The sequence below is a fragment of the Lactuca virosa genome, chromosome 6 (assembly GCF_052849685.1).
Source record: "Lactuca virosa cultivar CGN04683 chromosome 6, Lactuca_virosa_CGN04683_v6, whole genome shotgun sequence".
In the NCBI taxonomy this organism is placed as follows: domain Eukaryota; kingdom Viridiplantae; phylum Streptophyta; class Magnoliopsida; order Asterales; family Asteraceae; genus Lactuca; species Lactuca virosa.
Window position 1 is genome coordinate 54,112,613 of NC_136431.1, and position 12,008 is coordinate 54,124,620.

At 39.6% G+C, this 12,008-nt stretch overlaps 1 protein-coding gene across 1 annotated transcript; it reads right to left on the reverse strand.

The window, feature by feature from the left end:
* Positions 1 to 2,912: 2,912 nt before the first annotated feature.
* On the reverse strand, positions 2,913 to 5,414 carry LOC145121222 (phenylalanine ammonia-lyase-like). Its single transcript, XM_079057004.1, has 2 exons — positions 4,919 to 5,414; positions 2,913 to 4,812 (listed from the first exon to the last, which is right to left on the reverse strand). The coding sequence occupies exons 1-2, from the start codon at positions 5,317 to 5,319 to the stop codon at positions 3,072 to 3,074; spliced, it is 2,142 nt and encodes a 713-aa protein (XP_078913130.1). The 5' UTR covers positions 5,320 to 5,414; the 3' UTR covers positions 2,913 to 3,071.
* Between the last annotated feature and the right edge of the window lie 6,594 nt (positions 5,415 to 12,008).

Here is a 12,008-nt window from a genome sequence, read left to right on the forward strand (position 1 = left end):
ACACACCAAGCAAGGTGTGTGCGGCCGCACACCCGAGTGTGCAGCCAGCCAGCCGCATACCCAACCGCACACACCCTCCAGCCTCACACTCGACTCTCTATATTGAACACTTAGCCAACCTTACACCCCTCTTTCCACTCCTTCACAGCTGGAACATTCTCTCTCAAGAATCCTTCGTGTTTTCATCTCCAATCAGCAAAACAAGTGAGTATTCATCCTTAGATCATTGATACAACACCTTAGAAGGCCTTTTCCTCGAGTTTGATCCATGAAATCATCATTCTAGATGATCTTCATGTGTGTACGGCCGCACACACATCATGTGTGACCGCACACACATCTTTTGGTCCTAAAATGGACTTAAACACTCATCTAAACATAGCATCGTCCAAAACACCTTCTTAGGATCATCACAAAGCCTTGGAAAATCGATTTGGACACATTTCTATGGGAGTGTACTGCCGCACACAGGCCTGGCCTCACACACAGGCCGTACACCTGGCCGCACACAGGCCTGGCCGCACACCCTGGCCGTACACCTGGCCGCACACACATAAAAGTCGAGTTTGGTGGCCTTACACTCAAATCTAAGGCCCTACACTCATTTAGGGACTTCAATAGGTGTTTGTAACACTTAATTATAAGTGTTTCCATGTCCTTAAGGTGTGTCCATGTGTCTATTAGTGGTTATATACCCTAAGTGTATTCATATATGTGTTATTACATGTTAAACTAGGATCCGTTTGTGCTCACGACTTCATTCGACACCCGGCGATCCTATATCAATCTTTCTTTCGAGTTACTCACTTCAGGTGAGTTCATACCCCTTAATCAACCTTTGAAATGATTTTAAATGCTTTTATGGAGGGGAATACAAGATGAACTATTAAGTTATTATATCAATCACATGTGATTAATAACTGTCAATCAAATAGATTTTTGCATGTTAAACTGTTTTATTCAGCTAAATGTTTTCATATATTACTTTCAAATCTCTTTTAAAGTACTATAATCTCTTTTTAAATTACTAAACTTTTATCAAAGTCTTTTAAACTTATATTCTTGTTAGATTCATGTCTATATAGATATAGTTATATAAGTAGGGTTTGAAGGACTTAGGACTGATAGCCCGCTTTATATCCTGTTCCTTGTTTGGTTGTGGACTTAGAGTATTCGGTTATTTGTCCGAATGTCGTTGAAGTCCTAGTTATATATTATGTATATCTGTTTAGATATTAAAACTCTTACTCCAGTTCAGCGCTTTTGGGTAGCAAAAGTACCTAGATAACCTCTCAAGTAAACTATAATAGGTATAGTTTAGAAACCAACAATAACTTTTATGAGGAGAAACTAGCTATATCAACATTCTAAAACATGTACTTTTAGTAAAAAGAAACGTATATAGCAATTAAAACACGAGATACATCCTCATGACGCGGATTTCACCGTTGTCGGGTTGGTAACCAGAGTCTCCTGGAGGGAGAGCGGGCATTGTGTGTATAGATCTATACGGGACAGACCATCCCACATCCTGACTGCTAGCTACAGTCCCGGCCGACCAAGCCAAGGGGTGACAAATGTCACATTTATTTCGACGCCAGCAGATCGTCGTGTTTACATCCGTCAATCAGTATGGTTACGAGTATCTTCACATTTACCTTATAATTCATGGCCTTAAGGTAATTAGTACCACGGTAGTTTCTACATATAAAACTACGGTATTATAATATTTTCCCTAATACATTAAACTAGAACGTTTTTGACATAAAACGATAATGTAAAACTATATTTTGATAATGATAGTAACATTTGGGAAAAATGATCTTTAAACACAAAACAGTCGGGTCTTGGTAGAAGACTGCTTTTAGTAGAGAAACTCATTCTTTTAAACATGAAACAGCCGAGTCTTGGTAGAAGACTACTTTTAATAGAAAATATAGGATTTTCTGGAAGGAATTCAAATACTTTATAAACTTTTATGAGATTATTTTGAGGAAAAACATGTATTTATATCAATGTCATTAAAATACTTATGAACTCACCAGCATTAAAATGTTGATCCTCTCTTTCAAAATAACTTGTATTCTCAGGTCGTCAGTAGACAGGTACACTCCGGGAGCTTTTGCGGAGACAGTCAAGTACCGAGCTGCATCTTATGTTATTCTCTATATCTATTTTTGATGTTGTTGCAAAATGTAACCTATGTAAAAACTTATACTATTAATGCAATGGTTGTTGTACTTTGATTACTATACTGCATGTGTTGTGATACTTGACATGACGTCCTCCGCCCCAGAACGTTTCCGCCGTTCCGGTTTTGGGGTGTGACAGAATCTAACAAATCCAAAGTTCTTCTTGAGACGGTTCAGCTTCTTGGCAATATAAACATCAACAACTGTCCCGTATCTGTTGAACATCCGCCATAACGCCGTTTCATTTCAATCAGTAGGAAAGTTTTGGAAGTAGAAAGTAAGAGCTTTCCCGTTGATGTCAAAGTCTCTCCCGTAATTTTTCCTTCGATGAACATGGCACCAGCCTTCAGGGTTCTCTATGAATGCTAGTTGAGAAGATATGGAGTTTGCAAAAAGACATCAACTTTGTCAATAAAGTCACTTTATACTTTTTTTTGGCAAAGTAATAGATTATTTTATAAAATATAAAAACTATAATAGAAAATTAGTAAAAGTTACTTTGGAATGTTCCGAACAAATCATTAAACCTTAACGTATCTTTGTTCACCTTTTTCATGAATCATAACATTCTTTTGCTAGTTTGTCGTTTTTGACTTTTTTCTTCCCATTTATTAATATCCTACTATCCTAGTTTACTTATTACATATTGTCATTAAGAGACATTGTAACTTATAAAATCAGACAACACATCTCTTCTTCTTGAATGAAGACAATTCAAAGTAAAGAAATGTATCTTTCCATTTATGAAACAAAAGGTACACTTAACGTGGTACAATTACAAACATACAATAGTACATTACAATTACATACACATTTGGCATGAGAGTTGCGACTTACAAAACCCTCAAAACTTATAAAAAGTATTTATCAACAAAAGAACTAAGAAATCGGAAGAGGAACACCATTCCACCCTTGAACACACTCCAACAATGGATCAATAATATGTCCTTTGCACAAAGCAGTGAACACCTTATCGAACTCTTCTCCAGGTGACGTCACCTCCTCCCCTGTCAAAAACCCTGTTCCAAGCTCCTCTCTCACAAACCTGTACAATGGATATGATCTACACTCCTTGATCCTGTTTGGAATCGTCAATGTCGAACTCTCATATGCGCTTCTAACTCCCTCCACTTCTTTAGGCAAAACGGCTTTCAGTTCCTCTTCGAACTCACTGATCTTTTGGAAGATGGAAGTTCCGGCGTCATTTTCGTTGTTTAATGCGTGGTCGACGATAACCTGTCGGAGCTTCTGCATCAATGGGTAGGTGGCGCTGCAAGCGTCGTCGATGTATGCAAAGACATACTCCCTGTCGACCACACGAAGCAAGTCTTTCTCGCAGAATCTAGAAGGGTGGAGCTCGCCATTGACGCCGGTGGTTAGGATCTTCTTCGCGACGAGGCTCACTGTGTTCTTCACTGTGGATTTCAGGTTCTCTTCCAAATGTCTCAAGTCGATGGATTGACATAGAGCTACTAAGTATGTGGTTGACATGAGTTTTAAGATCTCGACTGATTCTGCTGTTTTTCTTGCTGAAATCAAGCCCAAGGAATTAACATCTTGGTTGTGTTGTTCGGCGCTTTGAACGTGGTTCGTGACTGGATTAGCGAGAAACTGGAGCTCCGAACAATAAGAAGCCATGGCGATTTCTGCACCTTTGAATCCGTAATCCAAACTTGGATTCCGGCCTCCTGAGAGATTTGAAGGCAACCCATTATTGTAGAAATCGTTGACAAGCTCTGAGAATTGAGCAAACATTAGCTTTCCGATGGCGGCGATGGCCAAACGTGTGTTATCCATGGAAACTCCGATTGGGGTTCCTTGGAAGTTACCACCGTGTAAAGCTTTGTTTCTGGAAACGTCGATCAATGGGTTGTCGTTGACGGAGTTTATTTCCCTCTCGATCATTTTGGTTGATGATCGGATGACTTCGATTTGTGGTCCGAGCCATTGGGGAGATGTACGGAGAGCATAACGATCTTGTTTTGGTTTCTGTAACGGGTCCATTTCGTGGACCTTTTGCGCCGCCTTGACGTAATCGCTTCCGTCCAAAATATACTCCATGATCGCCGCCGCCTCGATTTGACCGGGGTGATGCTTCAATTTGTGTGTTAAGTGATCTGTAAACTCTGGCTTACCTTGCATAACTTCAGCGAAGATCGCCGATAACACTTCCGACAACAATGCAAGAACATTAGCATCAAATAGCACCATCGACGCCATCCCGGATCCCACGGCGGTGCCGTTGACAAGTGCTAGCCCTTCTTTCGGCTGTAACTCGAAGAAACCACCTTCAACTCCGGCTTCAGCGAAGGCCTTTTCGGCATTTAGAACTTCTCCGGTGGGTCCAACGGCTTTGGAGTTGGCACGGCCGGTGAGAAGACCGGCGATGTAGGATAATGGGACGAGATCGCCGGAGGCGGTAATTGTCCCACGGAGAGGGAGAAAAGGGGTGACGTTGTGGTTGAGGAACTTGGTGATCGCTTCCAAGATCTCGAATCGGATGCCGGAATAACCTTGAAGGAGGGTGTTGATTCTGACAAGCATGGCTGCTCTTGTGGCTGAATGTGGAAGTGTGTGGGTTGATTCTGTGCCATTACCGAATATTCCGGCGTTCAAGAATCTGTCAAAAAGCATAAAAGGTTAATCTTTATGTAAATTTCAGACTTTTCATGAAGTAAAACAACAGTCGATTCATTTTTTACAGCGGTTTCAACTTCAAATATTACCTAATGAGCTCCTTCTGAAGAGCACCACCTTCTTTGGTTCTCCGGTGAGAGGTGGCTCCGAACCCGGTGGTGACACCATAGCTATCTGTTCCTTTATTCATACTCTCCATCACCCAATCACTACTCGCCTTCACCCCTGCCCTCGCCGTCTCCGACAACTCCACCTTCACCCCAGCGCTATCACTGGCGGCGATCGCCGCCACCTGCGACACAGTCAACGTCTCTCCACCCAGTCTCACCACCGGCTTCCTAAACTCCGCCACCATCCGCTTCACCTCGTCTAAATGACTACCCTTTAATGACTCCGCCGCCATCCCCCAGTTCAAGGGATCCCCTTTCACACAAAACTCCGCTCGCTCACCGTTTTGATGGCTATCAACCTCCATTTCTGTGCTGCCCATTATCAGAAATTACAGAGTCTGGTTTTTTTAGAGAGAGAGAATGGAGGATTGAAGGTGGTGAGGTGGCGGTTGCTGAAGGAGAGAGGAGACAACTCGGTGGTTTATATAATGGTGGATTTTGTGTTTGTGGATATTTTAATTTTATTTATAATTTTCTGGTAGGTGAGGAAAAGAGTGTTTTTATTTGATTTTATGAGAGGGGGTTGGTAAGAAGGCTTAGTGGCCTTGTTGCGACCGTGGGTTGGTTGAAGGTTAATATCAGCCGTTGATTATCATCTCATTAATGTAATGGATGGTGTGGATGATCAAACGTAGACTTGTTAAGCAACACTATTCTTTACCAAACCCCCAAACCAAACATCACGTTTGCCTGACCATTCACACACACCTTTCAAAGGATGCTAACAACTACTAAAGTATTTTGTGAGTTCATATACTATCTCCATTAAAACCAACATATAAAATATTATATTCGTTTAATGTGATTTGAGAAGATCCCAAGAGGATATCGATTTGTTCAAGTAAAACAAAGAAACTCGACATATTATATTGAGGGGGGAATTATTTGAAGGAGAGTTATGGCTGTTTAGGCTCGAAGTTGTTATGTTTAGGTGGGTATCATGTTTTAGTTAGGGTTATGTTTTGTATTTTGTCTATATAATACGACTTGTAGCTATGGTTTTATTATATTGTTTATTTTCAAGTTCGTGAATAAAAATGTTGTCATATGGATGTAAATTATATCGACCGGACCACGTTAAATAGTGTGTCCTTGTGTGGAGGTTTTATCCTCGTTTATTGTCGACAAGTGGTATCAGACTACAATTTGTTATGCGATTGAAGAGATATTGTCCCACAAATTCGATTTAGAGAAGTTCAATGGTTAGAACAATTTCACTTTGTAGAAGGTGAAAATGAGGATTCTTCAAGTTCAACAGAACCATGCAACGATTTTCGAATGAGAAACGAAACTATTGGAAGACATTGTTGAAATGTTAAAAAATGATACTTTGTTATAAGCTCATAGTGTTATTATGTTTAGCTTGACTAATGAGGTGATGTTGGAAATTGTCGATCAAATGAATGTTGTTGGGATTTGGGAGAAACTCTACAACAAGTATTAGAATAATTTTCTAGCGAATTGGTTGTTTCAGAAAAAATATTTTGTATTCCCTTCGGATGTCTGAAAGTACTCGCGTAAAAGACCATTATGATACTTTTAATTGTAGTATACAAGAATTACAAGGTTTTTATCTAAAGAACATAGATGCAGATTTAGCTCTTACTCTATTATGTTACTAAATTCTTATGATAATTTCATTGATATCTTGTTGTATGGTAGATAAACGATTATTATGAATGATGTGAAAGATTATTTGTTGTTTAATGACGTGAAACAAAGGGTTTATGCTAGTGAAGATGTTTATAGTTAGGTTTGGTTTATAGGCAAGGGAAAAACAACATAAAGAGATGGTGGAAACATTGAAAAATCACGTTCTAAATCTAAAGCTTCCGTTAATATTAAATGTTATAACCGCAAAGAAATAGGGCACTATATAAGAGATTATCCACAACTAAAGAAGGTGAACTTAAAGGGTGAATCGGACAATAATGACATTGTTGTCGTTGTTCATGACAGTTCTAATGAAAGGGACAAAATGAAGTTTTGAGTGTAAACATAACCAATTTTGTAGATACTTGGATCTTGGACAATGGTGTATCTCAATGTATGACACATAATGATGAATTATTTGAATATTTTTAGGAGTGGAATGGCTCGGTGAAGTTGGTGAATGCGGTGATCTCTAAATAAGGAAGGAAGTGAAAAGTTTTTTTTTTCTTTTCTTAATCAACTTTAAAACCATATAAAAAATAAAAAGGGAAAAAATAGTCTTTTGCATGAAAAAAGAACCACGCGTGCAAAATAAATAAATAAATAAACCATAAAAACGCATAGTAATTTCACTAGTTGATCTTACTACTAGGTTTGTTTTAGACATCCACAAGGACCAAAAGTGTAATTCTATATAAATACTAATAATTGTTTTTAAGATAAAGTTAGTGATGAAACTTGTATGTAACTTTTTTTTTTTTGCACTCCCTCATTGTGTTATGATTCAATTGTGTTTTTCGTTCCTATTAGAGATGAAAAGAATATACTGACCTTTATATTTTCCTTTTTCATTATTATTATTTACTAATTATAGAAAATGAAATAAATAATTAATCAACATATGAGTCTCACCCCAATCACACCCCACTATCACATCACTCACTATCTCTTCTCGGTTGAAGAAGATAGAACCATAAACCTCAGGACTTCAGCCCACCACTAACTAGGGATGAGCTTTAGAACCGGACCGGTTCGGAATCGGAACCGGTTTCCTATATTATAAGAATCGGGAACCGGACCGTCGGTTCTAGCATCGGTTCCGGTTCCGGTCCCGGTTTTTCGGTTATTTTTCAAACTAGAACCGGTTAAAATGTTATAGATGATATGTTATCTTTCGGAACCTATAAATGATTCAACATTTAACCAAATTATGACTTTTTACATTCTAAATTGAGGTACAAACACTAAATTACATGATGAAAAAAGAATCAAGTAATTCCGACTTCATATTAGTGAGTTATGTGCATTTTAAAAGCAGGACAGATTCCAAAAAATAAAAACAAAATGCTGAAACAAAAAATACGCAGCATTGATATGTTGTCTTTCGAGGTCTATAACTAATTCAATATCTAACCAAAATATGTGTTTGTACAGTCTAAAATGAAGTACAAACACCAAATTACATGCTGAAAAAAAATGAAGTGATTCCGACGTCATATGAATGAGTTATGCACATTTAAAAAAGCGGGACAGATTTAGAAAAACAAAAAAAGTGCTGAAATATAAAAAACGTAGCATAAATATTCTTTCTTTCGGGGCATGTTTCTGATTCAACATCTAACCAAAATATATGTTTGTACAGTCAAAATAGAACTACAAGCTCCAAATAACATGTTGGAAAAAAATCAAGTAATTCTGACTTCATATGAGTGACTTATGCACATTTTAAAAAACGTGAAAAATGTCAAACCGATTCCGGTTTTTAGAACCGGGACCGGTTTTTATAAAAATGGAGAACCGGTAACCGGACTTTATTACCAATTCCGGTTCCAATTCCGGTCCGGTTCTGGTTCGGTTCCGGTTCTGGCGGTTCTAATGCTCATCCCTACCACTAACGAACAACCGTCAAAACCACTGAATCACCACTAGAAACTATTGAAAATCCATTGACTGCCATCTACTCGGCTCTCTCACTTTATATCCCTCTATCTCTCGTGAAGTCCACCACTAACCCTTTTAGGAACCCCAACATTGCTCCACCATCTCCATCCACTACACAACACCACCCCCAACCCTTGTGAAATTCTTCGGAGGAAAAAATATCCTTCATCTTCAATTTTCAGCCATTTTTACCACAACCACAGTTATGTTCATCGGAGGTAAAAGACTAGTCTTGTTTTTGGTTCACTGTTGTTACAGAACCAAACATTCACAAAATATGAGTGTTCCGTATCTGACTAGGTCTACTAGGGGTGAACATATTAGCCAAAAACTAAACCAAAACCAAATTAACTAAAATAACCGAACCATTTTAACCGAACTATTACTAAAAAAAACAGTGCGGTTTCTATTTTTGATTAACCAAATATATGGTTTGGTTATGGTTTTCTTCCACAAGCGAACCACTATTTATTGAAGCGAACCAACAATATTAATAAATATTTCTAATAAAATATAATATTAAATATATTGTATGTAATTGTAATAAGAATTGAAATTTTAAAGGTAATTATTTGGAATTAAATGTGATACATAATCTTCTATCATATTAATATAGTTATAAACACTTAATACTTCACTTTTCATAACAATGTACTTTATGTTTTCCGTTTTTTATAGGAAAGTATTTTTTTTTTAATTTTTATCTCATTTTTTACCATTATGATTAACCAATATTAACCATTAACCGAATAAAACCATTAACCAAAACCAATACTAACCAATACCCAATGACTATAGAAATGCACTAACCACTTATAATGGTTATGGTTCGGTTGTAACATCCCAAAAACCATAGTCAAATTTTTCATTTTTAAAAAGAGAATAAACACCTGATTTGATGAAGTTACTTTCGAGTCAAACCATTTGTTCATAAATCGTACTTCAAAATCAGAGTATAAGGAAAACATTGCGGAATCTCGAATCATAGAACGACTCATATGCGTGTGTAGAGTCCAACCTTCACTATCTGATAAGTACCTGAAAAACATTTAATCCACAACTTTAAGCCAAAGCTTAGTGAGTTCCCCCAAAATACCCCATACAACACTACACACACAATGCACGCACACATGAGCCTTCAGTTCGCCTCCCAAGGCTTGCAGGATGCCTGGACCGTTCTATTGAGCCTACACTCTACTGGACTGCCTCACATGGCCTAAAGTAGTCGGACCGTTCTATTGAACCTACAGTCTACTAGACCTCCTTGTAAGGCCTACACTAACTGGACTGCTTCCTTAGGCCTACAACTTGACTGGACCGCCTTGCAAGGCCAACAGTACACTGGACCACCCCGAGTATCTTGGCATGTAGCTTAAAGCAGGACCGCCTCAACCCTACCACAATATGTCGACATATTCAAATAGATAAACAATAACCAACAACACCCAAATAATCATAACAGATCACCACAACATACCAACATCCTACACACAAGGATACATATTGTAATACTAAATATAGTGAGAAAACCCACATCACAATCTAGCAGATAACATGTAACGACCAAAAATTTCAACCAAATTAAAACATTGTAATTCATTCAAAAACCATTAAGTCCATACATCTCGTATTCAAAATAGTTTAAACATCAGAGTATCCCCCAGAACCATATCACATAAATCATAAAACATGAGGAGCGGTACGATCACGCCTTCGCCTTGCCACGATCTCCTGAAGAACCTGAAACAATACATTGAAACTGTAAGCCCGAAAGCTTAGTGAGTTACCCCCAAAATACCAACCGCACATAAACATACTCATAACATATCACAAATAGAACAGCCATGCACATCGGGTCTACTGTGTGACTGGTCCGCCCGCACCGGGCCTTCAGTCCACCTGGTCCACCTCCGAGTCTAGCCATGTACATCGAGTCTACAGTGTGATTGGTCCGCCCGCACCGGGCCTTCAATCCACCTGGTCCACTCTCTGAGTCTACAGTATGACTGGTCCGCCCACACCGGGCCTTCAGTCGGCCTGGTCCACTCTCCGAGCCTCGGCACGTCTGGTCCGCCCTCTTGGGGCCTTCAGCCTATCCGGACCGCTCGCTGGGCCTTCGGAATATCCGGTCCGCCTTGGGTGTGTTGGCCTACAGCACAAAGCAGGACCCGCCTCAACCCAACCCCCGTCAAACAACCATGTGCACATAAAACAACTAATCACATAACAGATCCTTAACCAGACAAACAGTCTAACAGATCACATAGCATATCAACATCCTAACCAGGATTCCGACCTAACCGGTCACTAGCATAACATTACCCTATATTCCGGGTACCGACCTTAACCAGGTCACTAACATAACAACATCCTAAATACCAGGATACAGATCTAGCAAAGCAATAACATAACAAACAATACCCGGATTTCCATCCGATAAAGGGTCGGCCTTGGTGCCGTAGACCCTGTCGATATAGTGAGGATAACTCACCTGCAATTGCCGACTGAAGAGATCAGACCAAGCTGCTCCGACCACCGACACGAACTTCACCACAGAACACTACCAAAGAACCAATTCCATAAATACCAAAATTACAAAATACCCTTGGAAGTCAAACTGGTCAACTCTTGGTCAAAGTCAAAGTCCTCAGTCAAAGTCAACCTTCCTGGTTGACTCTACTCGCCGAGTCGACCCATCGACTCGTCGAGTTCCTATACTCAGAAACTCCCATAACACGACTCAATTCGCCGAGTCGCCCCAAGACTCGTCGAGTCCAACGATCTCCGAGTCCCATCCTGCTCAACTCACAGAGTCGTCCCTCGACTCACCGATTCGAGGCTTAACCAGAAGAGGTTAGGGTTCCGCGACCAGACTCGTCGAGTCCAAGAACAGACTCGCCGAGTCCAAGGCAATCTTCAACAGACTCGTCAAGTTGTTCTTCCAACTCACCGAGTCCATGCACATGTTCATACAACTCGTCGAGTACATCCATGTGACTCACCGAGTCTCTCCAGTTCTCAATCCATATAGTGGCTTTTTCGAGCCATGCAGGGGCTCCAATCCATAGATCCACTCTTCTATAGTCTAACCCTCACATAAAGTTGCAAACTTTTACGTGAAACCAAGGAGATATAGGCCCAAAACACATTAGGGCTAGGGTTAAGGACTAGGGGGGCTTCACCAACAACTCTTAGACAGGAGCTTTATGACATTCTAGGCCATCACAAGTCTAGATCTGAAGTAGCAACCTCATATCCAAACTCCAAACCCGAAATAGATCTCAAACAAGCTAAGGAACTCCAAATCAACCACCAAGGATGAACCAAAAAGGAAATAGCTTAAGATAATGGCTCTTTACCTCTGAGATATGCCCAAACTGATGTAGATTCCAGATCTACACAAGCCCCTTGATGC